At 44.6% G+C, this 19,476-nt stretch overlaps 1 protein-coding gene across 1 annotated transcript in view; it reads left to right on the top strand.

The window, feature by feature from the left end:
• The window catches only part of LOC110493539 (VPS10 domain-containing receptor SorCS3), a 226,719-nt gene that overhangs the window by 139,382 nt on the left and 67,861 nt on the right, over window positions 1–19,476 (top strand). The window contains exons 3-4 of the mRNA XM_021567877.3: window positions 6,784–6,883; window positions 11,808–11,966. Coding sequence (XP_021423552.3) covers window positions 6,784–6,883; window positions 11,808–11,966 — 259 coding nt within the window. The remainder of the gene's footprint in view (window positions 1–6,783; window positions 6,884–11,807; window positions 11,967–19,476) is intronic.

Below are 19,476 nucleotides of genomic sequence, written 5' to 3' on the forward strand. Positions count from 1 at the left end.
GAGATAGCCCGGTCGCAGACGAAGGAAGCGAGTTGTGGGCGTATTCTGCCCAGGGGAGCTGTTCTGACCAAGACGCAGGGTTGCGAAAAGAAAGACTGCGTAAGATGCGACCAATAGTCTGATTGGCCCGTTCTGCTTGACCGTTAGACTGGGGGTGAAAGCCGGAGGAGAGACTGACGGAAGCCCCAATCAAACGGCAAAACTCCCTCCAAAATTGAGACGTGAATTGCGGACCTCTGTCCGAAACGACGTCTGACGGAAGGCCATGAATTCTGAAAACATTCTCAATGATGATTTGTGCCGTCTCTTTAGCAGAAGGAAGCTTAGCAAGGGGAATAAAATGAGCCGCCTTAGAGAACCTGTCGACAACCGTAAGAATAACAGTCTTCCCCGCTGACGAAGGCAGTCCGGTGACAAAATCTAAGGCGATGTGAGACCACGGTCGAGAGGGAATGGGAAGCGGCCTGAGACGGCCGGCAGGAGGGGAGTTACCGGACTTAGTCTGCGCGCAGACCGAACAAGCAGCCACGAAGCGACGCGTGTCATGCTCCCGGGTGGGCCACCAAAAACGCTGGCGAATGGAAGCAAGCGTACCCCGAACGCCAGGGTGGCCGGCTAACTTGGCAGAGTGAGCCCACTGAAGAACGGCCAGACGAGTAGGAACGGGAACGAAAAGAAGGTTCCTAGGACAAGCGCGCGGCGACGGAGTGTGAGTGAGTGCTTGCTTTACCTGCCTCTCAATTCCCCAGACAGTCAACCCGACAACACGCCCCTCAGGGAGAATCCCCTCGGGGTCAGTGGAGGCTACTGAAGAACTGAAGAGACGAGATAAAGCATCAGGCTTGGTGTTCTTAGAGCCCGGACGATAAGAAATCACGAACTCGAAACGAGCGAAAAACAGCGCCCAGCGCGCCTGACGCGCATTAAGTCGTTTGGCAGAACGGATGTACTCAAGGTTCCTATGGTCAGTCCAAACGACAAAAGGAACGGTCGCCCCCTCCAACCACTGTCGCCATTCGCCTAGGGCTAAGCGGATGGCGAGCAGTTCGCGGTTTCCCACATCATAGTTACGTTCCGACGGCGACAGGCGATGAGAAAAATACGCGCAAGGGTGGACCTTGTCGTCAGAGAGGGAGCGCTGAGAAAGAATGGCTCCCACGCCCACCTCTGACGCGTCAACCTCGACAACGAACTGTCTAGTGACGTCAGGTGTAACAAGGATAGGTGCGGATGTAAAACGATTCTTGAGGAGATCAAAAGCTCCCTGGGCGGAAACGGACCACTTAAAGCACGTCTTGACAGAAGTAAGGGCTGTGAGAGGAGCTGCCACCTGACCGAAATTACGGATGAAACGACGATAGAAGTTCGCGAAGCCGAGAAAGCGCTGCAGCTCGACGCGTGACTTAGGAATGGGCCAATCAATGACAGCTTGGACCTTAGCGGGATCCATCTTAATGCCTTCAGCGGAAATAACAGAACCGAGAAACGTGACGGAGGAGGCATGAAAAGAGCACTTCTCAGCCTTCACAAAAAGACAATTCTCTAAAAGGCGCTGGAGGACACGTCGAACGTGCTGAACATGAATCTGGAGTGACGGTGAAAAAATCAGGATATCGTCAAGGTAAACGAAAACAAAGATGTTCAGCATGTCTCTCAGGACATCATTGACTAATGCCTGAAAGACAGCTGGAGCGTTAGCGAGGCCGAAAGGAAGAACCCGGTATTCAAAGTGCCCTAACGGAGTGTTAAACGCCGTCTTCCACTCGTCCCCCTCCCTGATGCGCAAGAGATGGTAAGCGTTACGAAGGTCCAACTTAGTGAAAAACCTGGCTCCCTGCAGGATCTCGAAGGCTGAAGACATAAGAGGAAGCGGATAACGATTCTTCACTGTTATGTCATTCAGCCCTCGATAATCTATGCAGGGCGCAGGGACCCGTCCTTCTTCTTAACAAAAAAAACCCCCGCTCCGGCGGGAGAGGAGGAGGGGACTATGGTACCGGCGGCAAGAGCTACAGACAAATAATCTTCTAGAGCCTTACGTTCGGGAGCCGACAGAGAGTATAGTCTACCCCGGGGGGGAGTGGTTCCCGGAAGGAGATCAATACTACAATCATACGACCGGTGTGGAGGAAGAGAGGTGGCCCTGGACCGACTGAACACCGTGCGCAGATCGTGATATTCCTCCGGCACCCCTGTCAAATCACCAGGCTCCTCCTGTGAAGAAGAGACAGAGGAAACAGGAGGGATAGCAGACATTAAACATTTCACATGACAAGAGACGTTCCAGGAGAGGATAGAATTACTAGACCAATTAATGGAAGGATTATGACAAACTAGCCAGGGATGGCCCAAAACAACAGGTGTAAAAGGTGAACGAAAAATTAAAAAAGAAATGGTTTCGCTATGATTACCAGAAACAGTGAGGGTTAAAGGTAGCGTCTCACGCTGAATCCTGGGGAGAGGACTACCATCCAGGGCGAACAAGGCCGTGGACTCCCTTAACTGTCTGAGAGGAATGTCATGTTCCCGAGCCCAGGTCTCGTCCATAAAACAGCCCTCCGCCCCAGAGTCTATTAAGGCCCTGCAGGAAGCTGACGAACCGGTCCAGCGTAGATGGACCGACAAGGTAGTGCAGGATCTTGAAGGAGAGACAGGAGTAGTAGCGCTCACCAGTAGCCCTCCGCTTACTGATGAGCTCTGGCTTTTACTGGACATGAAGTGACAAAATGACCAGCAGAACCGCAATAGAGACAGAGGCGGTCGGTGATTCTCCGTTCCCTCTCCTTAGTCGAGATGCGGATACCTCCCAGCTGCATAGGCTCAGCACCCGAGCCGGCAGAGGAAGATGGTAGTGATGCGGAGAGGGGGGCAACGGAGAACGCGAGCTCCTTTCCACGAGCTCGGTGACGAAGATCAACCCGTCGCTCAATGCGAATAGCGAGTTCAATCAAGGAATCCACGCTGGAAGGAACCTCCCGGGAGAGAATCTCATCCTTTACCTCTGCGCGGAGACCCTCCAGAAAACGAGCGAGCAAAGCCGGCTCGTTCCAGCCACTGGAGGCAGCAAGAGTGCGAAACTCAATAGAGTAGTCTGTTATGGATCGATTACCTTGACATAGGGAAGACAGGGCCCTGGAAGCCTCCTCCCCAAAAACAGATCGATCAAAAACCCGTATCATCTCCTCCTTAAAGTCCTGATACTGGTTAGTACACTCAGCCCTTGCCTCCCAGATTGCCGTGCCCCACTCACGAGCCCGTCCAGTAAGGAGAGATATGACGTAGGCGACACGAGCAGTGCTCCTGGAGTAAGTGTTGGGCTGGAGAGAAAACACAATATCACACTGGGTGAGGAACGAGCGGCATTCAGTGGGCTCCCCAGAGTAACACGGCGGGTTATTGATTCTGGGCTCCGGAGATTCGAAAGCCCTGGAAGTGGCCGGTGGATCAAGGCGGAGATGGTGAACCTGTTCTGTGAGGTTGGAGACTTGGGTGGCCAGGGTCTCAACGGCATGTCGAGCAGCAGACAATTCCTGCTCGTGTCTGCCTAGCATCGCTCCCTGGATCTCGACGGCTGAGTGGAGAGGATCCGAAGTCGCTGGGTCCATTCTTGGTCGGATTCTTCTGTTACGGTGCGTGAATGAGGACCCAAAAGCGAATTAACGTAAACAGAGCTTCTTTAATGACAAAACATAGGTAGGCTCAGATGGACCGGCAGATTCCGACAGGACAGGACAAGGTTGCAGCAAACATGACGATAGTCTGGTTCAGGCATGAATAACACAAACAAGAACCCGACAAAGACAGGAGCAAAAACAGAGAGAGATATAGAGGACTAATCAGAGGGAAAAAGGGAACAGGTGGGAAAAGGGGTGACGAGGTAGTTAGGAGGAGACAAGGAACAGCTGGGGGAAAGAGGGGGAGAAAAGGTAACCTAATAACGACCAGCAGAGGGAGACAGGGTGAAAGGAAAGGACAGAAACAAGACACAACATGACAATACATGACAGTACGCTTGTTTATTCCATGTGTAACTCTGTGTTGTTGTTTGTGTCGCACTGCTTTGCTTTATCTTGGCCAGGTCACAGTTGTAAATGAGAACTTGTTCTCATCTAGTTTACCTGGTTAAATAAAGGTGAAATAAATAAAAAATATATCAATATTTTAGGTTTGATGAATACTATCTCCAACCGAATGGAACATCGATGGGCTCCACATTCACTCTGAGCCATGCTAACCTTTACGTGGGTCTTTTTGAAGAACGTTTAATAATGAAAACGAAAATACATTTTTGAATAAAGTCATGAAGTGGTATTAATATATTGACAACATTTTTTTTTGCAAATGGGAAGGAATGGAAAAAGAGCTGTCAGATTTTACGGCACTACTCAATGACATTGACCCCAATCTCAAATTCACTATTGAATGTGACACTCAACGTGTTCATTACCTCGATATGTGGATTGAGAAATCAAATGGAACCCTGTTTACAACTCTGTATAGAAAATAAACAGACAGAAATACTCTTATTACATGGGGACAGCTTCCATCCTGAGCCATTAAAAAGAGGACTTCCAAGAAGCCAGTTTTTCAGACTGAGCCGTATATGCCACTCCACAGAGGATTATCTAGCAAAAGCAGCGGAGATGCGCGTTAGGTTTCTAAGAAGAGGCTATTCGCCACAATGTGTGGATGAAGCTCTTCATTTGATATTGGTAAAAACATGAGAAGAACTGCTCCAAAAAAGACCTGCTAAAGCTAAAGAACACTCCGTAATGTTTATAACCACATATACTTTGAACTCGCGAAAAGTGTGAGATGCGGTCAAGAAACACTGGCATATTTTATCATCGACCCAGATTTGCCGGCTGAATTAAAAAAAACACCAATTTATGCGCTATATTGGTTCATGCCAACTGCCAGCCCCAAATGAAAATCAGCCAAGCCCTTTTACGCCCTCTTCCAAATGGCAGCTATAAATGCAGAGGATGCGCACAGTGCAACAATATGATGAAGTGTGAATAGTTCTGCCACCCACATACAGGAAAACAGTTCCAAACAAATGACATTATTATGTGTTCCACCACCCATTTTATTTACATTATTAAATGTCCATGTGGGTTCTGCTATGTAGGTAAAGCCTCTCGTTCTCTCAAACAGAGAATTAGTGAACATAAAAGTTCAATCAGGAGAAGCTACAGGGATTATTCAGTCGCAGTACATTTTAATGACCTAAAGCATGATATTTCTACCTTTTAGATGTTGTGGCATCGAGAAAGTTAAGATATCAGACAGGGGAGGTGATATCAATAATACGTTGAGTAAAAGAGAATGTTTTGCGATTTTCACCCTCCAGACATTATTTCCCAAAGGACTTAATGATGAAGTGCCTATGTATGTTATGTTGTGAATTTGAACATGACTTATGTTACTCTTTAAGATTACTCTGATGTTTTTCATACGATGTACCCAATGATAAAGCTTGCTATGTCCTCATTGTGGTTTTACACATGTGTTTAATACGTATTATTTACACACTTTATTTGAAAATGTATGAAATGCATACTTTTATATTTGGTAGCACTTATTTGTTTTTCCTTCGCCTTCAACCCCTTCCGATGCGTGGAACGGATGTGGGTGGGGCTAGGTCTACATAAGGGTGCTTTTTTTTTTTTTTTTTACTCAGAAAAGCTCTGACGTAGGCCCCAAGGCTGATATGTAAGCTTATTAAAGATTAGTGATACTATCAAGAGCAGTGTGCGGTATCCTTTTTCCTTCATCTTGTTCAACTTTTACCATGCAACTGCAATAAAGATTGCTCAGATGTGAGAGTGCCATTTGAAATTTGAAAAACAAGAACGACAAAATTTGTATAAAACCAACAAAAAAAATGGGTGGGGGGAAAATTATAGTACCACTGAAAAGGGCACTTTCGAGACTGAAAGGGCAAAGGGGCATGTGCTCTGCACAGGTAGAGCCATATCTGTTCACATGCCTGTTAGCTATAGCTACATTTTTCCAGCCTCCTGGATTCCGGGCACATCCCCATGTTTATGCATTCGTCACATTTCATTTCAAAGTAGTCATCAATTACTAAAGGTGTTAGGCCCCCAGGCATCTGTGAATGGTTTGTTTCTATTAGCACCTATCAATGACTGATTAACCTCTTTCATTTTGCTGGTGTTATAACACAGGAATGGTTTTTGCTCTGTGCAACATGGTCGTATATTTAGGTTGCATGTTATAGAATCAAAGGCCCTTGAGCACTCTAGATTCCTGTAGTAATAAGGTTGAGAAAGCCAAGTACTGTAAGATGTATAATAACAGGGCTATTTCACATGACATGGTTCAAAGCCAAGATCATTCAATTAGGTCATAAACCTACCTTAAGAAGTAGTTGTGGTTGCAAGCAGGTGTTGGAACATGACCGCTGTCTATAAGTCTGTACGTCTGTCTGTCTATACATTGAACTGCCTGTCTGTCTTTATTTTGCTAAATTGTAATTACTTGCTACTATGGCCTATTTATTGCCTTACCTCCTCACGCCATTTGCACACACTGTATATAGACTTTATTTTTTTCTATTGTGTTATTGACTGTACGCTTGTTTATCCATGTGTAACTCTGTGTTGTTGTTTGTGTCACACTGCTTTGCTTTATCTTGGCCAGGTCACAGTTGTAAATGAGAACTTGTTCTCAACTAGCCTACCATGTTAAATAAAGGTAAATAAATAAATATATATATATATATTTCTCTCAGTCTAAACACATTTCTTTCATTTACAGATCAACAGACTATGGCTCCACCTATGAGAGAATGAATGACAAAGTGGGATCTAAGACGGTGCTCAGTTACCTGTATGTCTGTCCATCCAACAAGAGAAAGGTAAGACAAACTTCAAAAGAGTGATTTTCAGTGGAACTGAATTGTTCGTTGTCCATTCTCTGCTGCCGCTGTTTGTTCTTTCTGATCAAATCATATGTTAAGGTTAGATGGTAGACCCAAATAAATATGGTTTGAATAAATATTTTCTTTCAAAGCATATAAATGTTTTTGTAGTTTGTGAAATAACCAAAGTTTAATGACCACATTTAGCTTACATTGCCTTATACTGGCAGGTTGTCTGGACTTAGAAAGTCAATTCAAGATTGTTACCAAGCAACACTTACTCATCCTGTAGTTATAGCCTCAGAACATTTACGATGACACAACACAGAGACCAGAAAGACCTGTTAGAAAGACAGAACGTATTCAAGAAATAATCTTGTTGGTTTGTAGATAAACGCTGAAGCAAAACTAATTTTAAAAAGTAGGTGCATCTTCTCTGAGCAAAGTTTCTTTTTACTTTGGGACGCAGACCATCTATTCCACATTATAACACAGGTGTCTCAGTCTCCTCTGAAATCTTTATAAGGGTCATGTTAAGGTCCCTCACTAGCAGACCATCTATGAATACACTTTGCTCTATTGGCAATGTGAGGGGAAAAGGGCCCCAGCTGGCTTTCTGGGCCTCCCGAGGAGAGTCAAATCCGTTCATAGATCACTAGCGCTGACCCTGAAAATGTCTCCATGGAAAGAGAGAGGTTGTGGGATACCGAGCTGATGGACTTAACCCGTGTCAGCCTTGGACTCAGTAATACCTAGGTCTGACCCTGTGACTATTTTCCCACTGACCAGCCGGACTTAGTGATAGAGCCTATAGTCTAGTTGAAGGTAGAGTATGCCCATCAAGCACATTTCCCAGGTACAGGGATATAGGTTAACCAGTCCAAAGACACAAGATACGTGGACAGGCAACAGATTTGCGGCCAAGGGCCTTATCATCTCCCATTCATGGTGATAACTGCAAGATCCTCAGTTTTTCTTCACCCAAGTTTGGGAATTACGTTGTAGTAGAAGCTAGCAACAAGATCCTATCATGTCCAGATGCCCAGTATTGACCTCTGGCTTCCACCGATCCACAATGCTCCTCACCTTATCTCTTATCTCATTATCGATGGATGAGCCTAACTCTCTACTGGATAAGCTGGGCCATTTTCTTCCCATTCCAGTGGCCAAGCATAACATATGTGGGTATAGCATGAAAAACACGAAGAGGATTATTTCTATATCTGTTGAGATGAGGCAGTAATGACCCTTAAATCATTGTGACAATATATTTGTGTATTTAATGCCTCAAGGGTGTTTTTTCTCCCACATGAATATAGCATGACAATCGATTGTTTTCCTCACAACAAGATTCTGTTAATGTCACCGACTATATTCTCACATGATGTCTAAAGGAACAAATCCAGAGGCTTGACCTTTCTAAGAGCAGATTATAGATTTGAATGATGGTGCTGACATTTATCTTCAAGCTTGTAAAGAAAACACCCATCATGAATTGCCCTTATGCATGTTCAGCCTTATTTTGAGGTCTTCTGCACAATTTGACTCACAACCACTTCTAATAATGAAGAGTAGCATTCTAAATAGATAAATAGCATTCTAAATAGATAAATAGCATGAATAGACATAGAATGAATATACATTCTATTTCTATGGTTGTAAATAGATTAATGTCCCAATTCACCAGAATTTAGCCTTTTTAAACCTTTCCTACAGAGCACTCACTCACAGATAGACCACAATTGATCTGTGTTTGACAAGATTAATCTGCTGTGAAAAATCCTCTCCTCCCCTTGTTTGTGGTCATCAGATGGCTCGAGCAACGTCCAACAGCAGGCCCCTAAGACAACACAGCAATGGATATCGCTCTCCTCTCTTGATGATTAGCTCGGCTGCTGGACTCCCACCAACTAGCTGAACATTAGCAGATAACATGCAGAGGTTATCCCTCCAACCTGTATTGATCTAAGCTTTGTTACCAACCTCACTCCCCTTTGTTCCCGGGAGACGCATTGGTGATCAATTGGCAAGTGGATGTGGAGCAAAATCTTAATTACCCGGCGATGCGATGGTATATTTGATGATGTGAAAGTTATTGACGATGCTGTGGGCTGTTACGTAAGCTCCCCTTGTGGAACTTAGTGCCCGTTAAACTGATTCAGGAACAGATGGACATGCCCATATCCATATGAGCCACATAAACAATCTCTGAAGGGAAATTCATTAAATCTACTGAGAGATGGGTTACGAGAAGGCTTTTAGTCCGGTTATGGTATTTGTCCAATACATTTTTCTATATTTTGTAAGATAAATTATGTTTGAACAGGGTTTATTCTTGAATATGTCATATGGCAAACAATATTTACTGTGCAGGAAATTAAATCAGGCGGGTTAAAGATTCATCGTCTTTGGCAGTTAATACATTTCCAGACTTCTCCAATTCCTTTTACTCTCAACATATAAAGTGTAATATTACACCTTCCGAAAAATGCAGCAGTGATATATATAGTGGATATACTGAGTGCAGCTATACAACAAGCCCTCAGTAGAGATAGGTTTTAATATGCAGTGTATTACAGTAAATATAAAGGAAGCCTGGTTGAAAAGGATTCGTCTAAATTATTATTGGAGAGTTGAGAAATGTTCAGTGTCTCCCTGTTCAGTGGTGAAGAAACACTGATCCACCCAGACCCTTCAAGGACTTCTAGCATTTCTACTTTCCCTTCTAAGTGGTGAGACAGAGAGAAAGGTTCTGACAGGAGAAAAAAAAATGCAAGGTGAAATACAATTTCTACTCATAATAAATGCTGTTGCTTAATACAATATTATGAAAAATGGTTACACCTGATATTAGAAACTATTTAATTACATGTGACAAAACCCTAAGACACTGGGAGAAATAGACGGGACCCTTCGCAGTCCCTGGGTGAGGACAATGAATGGCAAAATTCGAAGGTCGGCAAACAACAATAAATTGAAGGAACATTGTTTTTGCTTTAATGAAAAACAATTTATCTAAATCACCACCAGGGAGATTCCTAGTTAAAACTTGGGAAAGAGGGGTGGGGAGGATTCCTAGTTAAAGCTGGGGAAAGAGGGTATTATTTTTGTCAGTGACAAATGCGCTGCTGTTCTTTCCTATTCAAATCTGTTGCAGGGAAAGAAAACACAGCAGTTTGGGCTGTGGCGCTATTCAAGTCACGCTTTTCCCTTCTCCTTTTCTGTCCGGGTTTAGTAGTTAATTATCATTAAAGCCAGGTGTCAGGTTAATGTCTTATTGCATTACATCACAAAGAGAAAGTATATTTGAGCTATGTATGTCTCATTAATCAATACATCTATGGATTACTTTGAGAGAAAAAAATCCATGGTTCTATATATGGGAAATGCTTTTTAGGGATATTTCTGTGTTTTGAAAGTAATGAACTGTGATGAAAATGTCTGCTTTACCCCCCCCCCCCCACAAATAAATCATATTATACCAAGATATAGATAGTACACCAATAAGGTCAGATTGTGTTACAATGTACTACAGTATTTCATATTATGTATCATACAGGCTTCCAAACAAAGGGCTTTTGTCACGGATCCCTCCGGAACTGTCATTACGCACACCTGGTCCCTATTCCCATTTGATTAGTACTTGTATAAGTGTTCCCTTTGTTCACCATTGTCTTTGTTGGTTATTGTTACAATGTCCATTGGTGCGTGTGAGTACCTGTGCTGTGTGTTTTGGGCTTTCGTGCCCTTGTCGATTGCGCAGAGGATTATGGGTCTCGTCCCGTGTGTTAATGATTGCGCGCGTGTGTTATTAAATCAAGGTACTCATCGCTCTTTTTGTTTGGGTTTCAAACCTGTGTTTTGTTTAGTGTTGTTTGGGCTTAAAGAAATCCTATTACACATTCCTGCGTCTGTCTCCCGAATCATTCATGCCAACGTGACAGCTTTATCTTGAATAAGTTGCGTCAATGGTGTGTACTTTCACAGAATCTTAGGTTTTATACTATGAGCATGTACTCTTATTTACAGAATTATACTTAATGTGTACCGTACATTCGTGTTCCTATTATGATTTGTTGTTCCTTTCTCATGAGGCTCATTTCTAACAAATATGCAACAAAACATTTACATTTTCACTGAATTCACTGAAATTCATGACCAAATGAAAGTAGAGACTGTATTATTCCTAGCATGGAAATAAAATTCCTCCCTCTGTGGTAACATTGAGCATTCCACTAAGACATGATTCTTAATTGCACAAATATTTGTTCTTTCTTATCACAGATTTAGATATTGTTCAAAACAAATTGCATTGCCTTGACTTGTAGTCATGCTTGGTAAACGGCAAGTTGTGGAGTTCTCTCTGGCTACACAAGTGTGTTACAGAATACCATAGCATAACAGGCTATTGATCAACAGTATATTCTTAAAAATGATCCTATTCTTTAACATAGCAACTTATTGTTGTAGTTGTGTTGTGGCCCCTCATGGTTGACTTATAGGTCTACAGGGGCATTCTGAACCACCTCTATCTCATTAAAGGGAATATATCTGCAGAGAGGTGACCAGAAGCCAAAGTGCACCAAAGAACAGACCTGTGAGTGCACTGGAAGAGGCCAAAAAACCATGGCAACAGAGCGCGAGAGGCACATTTGTAAAATTAAGTTTAAAACAAAGTGAAGGTGTTAGCGCTAGTAACAGCATGTTGCATGCCAACCACCAGACCTAGAGTGCTGACATGGCTAATCCCTTGATCTCTCTCTCTCTCTCTCTCTCTCTCTCTCTCTCTCTCTCTCTCTCTCTCTCTCTCTCTCTCTCTCTCTCTCTCTCTCTCTCTCTCTCTCTCTCTCAATCTTCCTCTCTCACCCTCACCCCTCTCCTCTCTCTCTCTCCATCCCACCCCCCTCTCCCTATCTTCCAGATAATGGTGCTGACAGACCCAGAGTTTGAGAGCAGTGTGCTCATCAGCTCGGATGAAGGAGCGAGCTATCAGAAATACCGCCTCAGCTTCTACATTCTAAGCCTTCTGTTCCATCCGACACAGGAGGATTGGGCCCTAGCCTACAGCCACGACCAGAAGGTGAGCTCCATGTCGTTTTTTCACCACAGTTGGTTGTTTGATACAGTATGCTTTGGATTTTGAACTGTGTTACACAGTCGGATAAAGCTCCAAGCTGTTGATGTTTTAACTTAATTCCATCCCTGTTCCAACGATGCAGTATTGGTTCGTTGAATATTCTTCTGCCGTGATTTAATGATTTATTTACCTTCTTGAAGTTTTGATTAGAATTTTGATTATTGTTATCCATTAGATGTTACCTTATTTAATTACCATGGCAATTTAGTTAGATGCAACGAACATGTTTGTGCTATAACGTGATTACAACTACACAGTAACTTTACTTGTAACTACTATGGAACATTCTAATATTTGAAGATGTCAGCACAATTGGCCTGCAAACCACATACAGTGACAATGCAGTCCTATACACCAGTGCTCTCATCTGTAACCTTCCCTGCACAGTGGTCTCATGTTGAGGAGAGCTCTGTACCCCCCATTCACACACAGGTCATATCCCATATAACCCCCCTTGAAGAAGACCTACCATTATGGCCAATGAGTCTTACGTAGCTACCAAGATGGCTATCACACAGGGGAGTCTGGCTGAGGTGGAGGAGGGAGAAGACCGAAACCTTGGTTGCTAACTGACCCCAATATCAGTTCTAACAATGAAACCTGGACCGATCCAAAGGTTGTAATTTGCTAAGCTTTTGGTCTGTGATGGCCTTCGTTTTAGAATGTGGACTACACTAGTTTGTAACAGAACCTTTAGGGCTGTTTAATGTACACTATAGTTGTTGTTTATATTTTGTTTGCATTAAAAGGATGGACCTTTGTGGACATGGAACACTCTCAGAAGAAATACCTTTGTGGACATGGAACACTCTCAGAATAAATAGCTTTGTGGACATGGAACACTCTCAAAATACATACCTTTGTGGACATGGAACACTCTCAGAATATATAGCTTTGTGGACATGAAACACTCTCAGAAGACATACCTTTGTGGACATGGAACACTCTCAGAATAAATAGCTTTGTGGACATGGAACACTCTCAGAATAAATAGCTTTGTGGACATGGAACACTCTCAGAATATATAGCTTTGTGGACATGGAACACTCTCAGAATAAATAGCTTTGTGGACATGAAACACTCTCAGAAGACATACCTTTGTGGACATGGAACACTCTCAGAATAAATAGCTTTGTGGACATGGAACACTCTCAGAATATATAGCTTTGTGGACATGGAACACTCTCAGAATAAATAGCTTTGTGGACATGGAACACTCACAGAATAAATAGCTTTGTGGACATGGAACACTCACAGAATAAATAGCTTTGTGGACATGGAACACTCTCAGAATAAATAGCTTTGTGGACATGGAACACTCTCAGAATAAATAGCTTTGTGGACATGAAACACTCTCAGAAGACATACCTTTGTGGACATTTACTTTTTTTAAATATTCAAACAGCTCTGTCACGGGATTTGGCAGATCACTTTAATATTTGTCTTCAGTCTTTTTGTATTCAATGCAGGTCAATCTCTATCTCTCTATCTCAATGTCAGGAGTAAGCTGTTCGATTTAGAGTTCTTGAACTCTGGATGACCTCTCTTGACTCTTATCTCAGAATGTGTGGGCAGTGTAAAGACATGATTACTATTGATGTAGCTGTTCCTCTCTCACTCTCTCTCTCTCTCTGACTGAGGGCGCTACAATTAGAGTGTCTGTGACATGTCTCAAAAAAGTATGAGGGTGGAAAGCACTTAAAGAACTCAACATAATACAGAACTTTTTTCTTCTTATTCCTCTGGGGCTTTTGAACTGTTCAAGTCTCCTAATTGACTTCAGTTTTTGCGCTGCTTGTCTTATAAATCTTTTGACAAGAGCTGTTATGCTAGACAACGTCAGGCCCAAGTTTTTTTAGTGCAGTTCAGTTATTCATGTCACACCCTCCCTGCCGTAAGATTCAAAGTGAGAAAGCAAAGATTATATTTTTTCTGAATGCATTCATAGTCTGAGATGTATTGGGTTGGGGGGGTTAGGAAGCTAGTGGTGGAAGTCTCAAGGGAGAAGTGAAGACTAACCTTTTAAAAAACTCAAGTCCCCTCGATTTAAGTTATTTTCCATTCTTAACATTTTGCATGTCGGCTCACACACCTCGTTGGACCTGCGAGACAAGGCCTTGGGTCGCTAATGTATTGTGTACTGTTCATCAAAATGTTAACTTTGTGGGAGCGTTGAGTTCAAGTATTCAGTACCCATTGCAATTACTGTGGTCACCTGGGGATATGTGGTTTTGGTTTCATTATGTAGTTGTAAGTGTTAGTGAGAGCAGACAATTTACCTCAGAAAAAGCTGCTAGTGTAGATAAAATGACATTAGCACAGACAGACATAAAACATTGATTCTGAAAAAAGGATGAAGCCTAACAATATCTAGCCTGTTTAAGTTCAACCTTAGCTCCCTTAGCACCAGTCTTTTAATACAAGTGTTCCCTGTGTTTAATGACACCCTTATTCATGTTTCTGGTGTTCAAATATTTCTGTTTTGTGTATGTGCTGTGGAGGGGGGTCTTCCTGGTGAGGATGAATCTGGAGAAGGTGTTGTGGAGGGGGGGTCGTCCTGCTGAGGATAAATTGGAGAAGGTGTTGTGGAGAGGGGGGGGGGGGTGGTCTTCCTGCTGAGAATAAAGCCGGAGAAGGTGTCGTGGAGGGGTGTCTTCCTGCTTAGGATAATGCAGGAGAATGTGCTGTGGAGGGGGGTCTTCCTGCTGAAGATAAACTTGGAGAAAGTGTTGTGGAGGGGGGGGGGTCTTCCTGCTGAGGATAAAGCTGGAGAAGGTGTTGTGGAGGGGGGGGGGGGGGGGATCGTCCTGCTGAGGATAAATTGGAGAAGGTGTTGTGGAGGGGGGTCTTCCTGCTGAGGATAAAGCTGGAGAAGGTGTTGTGGAGGGGGGTATTCCTGGTGATGTTAAAGCTGGAGAAGGTGTTGTGGAGTGGGGGGATCTTCCTGCTGAGGATAAAGCTGGAGAAGGTGTTGAGGAGGGGGTCTTCCTGCTGAGGATAAAGCTGGAGAAAGTGTTTTGCAGTGTGGTCTTCCTGCTGAGGATAAAGACGGAGAAGGTGTTGTGGAGGTGGGTCTTCCTGCTGAGGATAATGCTGGAGAATGTGCTGTGGAGGGGGTCTTCCTGTTGAGGATAAACTTGGAGAAAGTGTTGTGGAGGGGGGTCTTCCTGCTGAGGATAAAGCTGGAGAAGGTGTTGTGGAGGGGGGTATTCCTGGTGATGTTAAAGCTGGAGAAGGTGTTGTGGAGTGGGGGGATCTTCCTGCTGAGGATCAAGCTGGAGAAGATGTTGTGGAGGGGGGGTCTTCCTGCTGAGGATAAAGCTGGAGAAGGTGTTGAGGAGGGGGTCTTCCTGCTGAGGATAAAGCTGGAGAAAGTGTTTTGCAGTGTGGTCTTCCTGCTGAGGATAAAGACGGAGAAGGTGTTGTGGAGGTGGGTCTTCCTGCTGAGGATAAAGACGGAGAAGGTGTTGTGGAGGTGGGTCTTCCTGCTGAGGATAATGCTGGAGAATGTGCTGTGGAGGGGGTCTTCCTGCTGAGGATAAAGACGGAGAAAATGTTGTGGAGGGGGGTCTTCCTGGTGAGGATGAATCTGTAGAAGGTGTTGTGGAGAGGGGGTCGTCCTGCTGAGGATGAAGCTGGAGAAGGTGTTGTGGAGGGGGGTCTTCCTGCTGAGAATAAAGCTGGAGAATGTGTTGAGGAGGGAGGGGTCGTCCTGCTGAGGATGAAGCTGGAGAAGTTGTTGTGGAGGGGGGTATTCCTGGTGAGGATAAAGCTGGAGAAGGTGTTGTGGAGGGGGGTATTCCTGGTGAGGATAAAGCTGGAGAAAGTGTTTTGCAGTGTGGTCTTCCTGCTGAGGATAAAGACGGAGAAGGTGTTGTGGAGGGGGGGGGGGGGGGGGGGGTCTTCCTGCTGAGGATCAAGCTGGAGAAGATGTTGTGGAGGGGGGGGGGATCTTCCTGCTGATGATAAAGCTGGAGAAGGTGTTGTGGAGGGGGGTATTCCTGGTGAGGATCAAGCTGGTTAAGATGTTGTGGAGGGGGGGGTCTTCCTGCTGAGGATAAAGCTGGAGAAGGTGTTGAGGAGGGGGTCTTCCTGCTGAGGATAAAGCTGGAGAAAGTGTTTTGCAGTGTGGTCTTCCTGCTGAGGATAAAGACGGAGAAGGTGTTGTGGAGGTGGGTCTTCCTGCTGAGGATAATGCTGGAGAATGTGCTGTGGAGGGGGTCTTCCTGCTGAGGATAAACTTGGAGAAAGTGTTGTGGAGGGGGGTCTTCCTGCTGAGGATAAAGCTGGAGAAGGTGTTGTGGAGGGGGGTATTCCTGGTGATGTTAAAGCTGGAGAAGGTGTTGTGGAGTGGGGGGATCTTCCTGCTGAGGATCAAGCTGGAGAAGATGTTGTGGAGGGGGGGTCTTCCTGCTGAGGATAAAGCTGGAGAAGGTGTTGAGGAGGGGGTCTTCCTGCTGAGGATAAAGCTGGAGAAAGTGTTTTGCAGTGTGGTCTTCCTGCTGAGGATAAAGACGGAGAAGGTGTTGTGGAGGTGGGTCTTCCTGCTGAGGATAAAGACGGAGAAGGTGTTGTGGAGGTGGGTCTTCCTGCTGAGGATAATGCTGGAGAATGTGCTGTGGAGGGGGTCTTCCTGCTGAGGATAAAGACGGAGAAAATGTTGTGGAGGGGGGTCTTCCTGGTGAGGATGAATCTGTAGAAGGTGTTGTGGAGGGGGGGTCGTCCTGCTGAGGATGTAGCTGGAGAAGGTGTTGTGGAGGGGGGTCTTCCTGCTGAGAATAAAGCTGGAGAAGGTGTTGAGGAGGGAGGGGTCGTCCTGCTGAGGATGAAGCTGGAGAAAGTGTTGTGGAGGAGGGGGGGGGGGGGGGTCTTCCTGCTGAGGATAAAGCTGGAGAAGGTGTTGTGGAGGGGGGTCTTCCTGCTGAGGATAAACTTGGAGAATGTGTTGTGGAGGAGGGGGGGGGGGGGTCTTCCTGCTGAGGATAAAGCTGGAGAAGGTGTTGTGGAGGGGGGGGGGGTCTTCCTGCTGAGGATCAAGCTGGAGAAGATGTTGTGGAGGGGGGGTTCGTCCTGCTCAGGATAAATTGGAGGTGTTGTGGAGGGGGGGGGGGGGGGATCTTCCTGCTGAGGATAAAGCTGGAGAATATGCTGTGGAGGGTTGTCTTCCTGCTGAGGATAAAGCTGGAGAAGGTGTTGTGGAGGGGGGTCTTCCTGCTGAGAATAAAGTGGAGAAAGTGTTGTGGAGGGGGTTATTCCTGGTGAGGATAAAGCTGGAGAAGGTATTGTGGAGGGGGGTCTTCCTCCTTTGGATAAATCTGGAGAAGGTGTTGTGGAGGGGGTCTTCCTGCTGAGGATACATCTGGAGGTGTTTGTTTGGAGGATGTATACATTGTCACAATTGCAGATGGATGGACGTGTGCTGTTAAATAGAGAAAGGAGTGAGGAGACCATGTGCCAACATCAAGGAAACAGATTGTTGCGTGTTTAAGAAACTTTTTGTCGTTGCTCGGCCTTTCTTGCCATACACCTGTGTTCCTTTGGTGATATGGTGGAGGTGTGACATCCTTTTGGTTTTTCATCATCTGATGGCCAATTTATATTGAATTTAAAGCCCCAGTTGATGGACTGCCTCTTCAATTCACACCACAGATTGTAACCACCATATAACCAACCATTAATGAATTTTCATGTGTGCTTGAGATTACTGTCTTACTAGAGATCCACTTGCAGCCAAGTTTCAGCCTCCAGGCAAAGACAAACATGTTTTTTGCTACAATGTCCTGATACTGGGTAAAGTTCATGATGCGCTGACCTTAACAAGGACCACAGGACCAGTGGAAGACAAATATCCCCATAACGTCAAAGATCCACCACCATATTTTACAGGTATGGGGTTCTTCTCTTCATATGCATCTTTCTTTAGACACCAAACCCCCTACTTGTGTACGTGGCCAAATACCTTCTTTTCATCTTATCCAACAAATGTAAATGCCTAGAGATTGCTAAATAGAATTGGCACCTGAATTGGAAGCTGTGCTACGGTCAGATGACATGAACATTTAGCTCATTAGCCATGCAAACCATATCATCTACTTTTTTTTTTTCATTGCTCAGTATTTTGTATTATTTGTTGAATATAGTATTTTTTGATCATCTTTCTCAAAAGGTGTCAAATATTTTGGAACTGACTGTATGTGGGTATGACATCCTTTTGTCTTTTTACAATGGGCAGCTTCTGTATTGCATTCCAAGCCCCAGTTGCAAGACTAAGGCAGGCTACCTTCATACAGATACTGGGTTATTGGGTATTGGGTTATGTCTTATGAGTAGCCCTCCTTGCCCTTGGTGAAGACCACACGTCCACAGGGTTTATTTAGAATTCCTATCCACTCACCTGAAGGCTTTGATATTTCAGGATCGTCATAACCTTTATGTGGGGGAGCTGTCAGTTTATTGGTATTCTGCTGTCAATTCATGTGGGTGGGATACGGTGTGTGTGTGTAGAAGGGTGTGTGTGTGTGACAGGGAGTGGGAGAGAAGATGATTAATTCAAGTTTGTTTACCTGTTTTGAAACAGGGCCTCCAGAATATTCTCACTTCTTTCCCTCAGTTTACCCTCCAAACCCCCAACTATCTGAGATCTCTTTGACACTGGGTCAAAATCGCCTAATTTTAATGACACAAATTGGCCCATATTACAGTGACAGTGAGGGAGAAAACACGTTTTAAATATGTCCCTTCCCTGAACTTGCACTGACGGTAATCTGACACTTTATTACACTTCTCCCACTCCCTCTCTAGTTTCACCCTGTCCCTGCCTTTTGATCCCCCTCTTCTCCTCCGTCACAGACAGAAGTCAGAGTGTGTATCTCAGTATCTTGGCCAGGGACACGGCTGACATTTACCTCTGCAAATAGGATCAGCTGGGTATCAGTGCCAGAGCTGCCATCCTTCCAGCATTTTTCTGTGGGGAAGAGGTAATAGTCGACGTGATGGATTCTGCCTTTTGCTGAACCTCGCCTCCTAACTACATTCCAACAGCCTCATTCTGTGGCCGGCTCCACTTTCATATGTCACTAACATGACCTGCTCTGCATTTTTTTCTTGTTTATCAGTATGATAAAGTCTCTCTCTGAGGGAGAGCGATAGTGAAAGGGATGGTCATTTTGAAACCATTAGTGTCTATGGTCATTTGAAGCTGCCAGCCAACAGTATTGGTTTCCTCATCTGTTAGAAATAGGGGATTATCAAAGCAGCTTCCTCTTTCAGTGGAGTTGGACTATACTGGAGTTGGTCTATACTGGAGTTGGTCTATACTGGAGGGACTATACTGGAGTTGGACTATACTGGAGTTGGACTATACTGTAGTTGGTCTATACTGGAGTTGGTCTATACTGGAGTTGGTCTCTGCTGGAGTTGGTCTATAGTGGAGTTGGTCTATAGTGGAGTTGGT

This window comes from Oncorhynchus mykiss, chromosome 17, assembly GCF_057628025.1.
Source record: "Oncorhynchus mykiss isolate SJ-2025 chromosome 17, ASM5762802v1, whole genome shotgun sequence".
Taxonomy (NCBI): domain Eukaryota; kingdom Metazoa; phylum Chordata; class Actinopteri; order Salmoniformes; family Salmonidae; genus Oncorhynchus; species Oncorhynchus mykiss.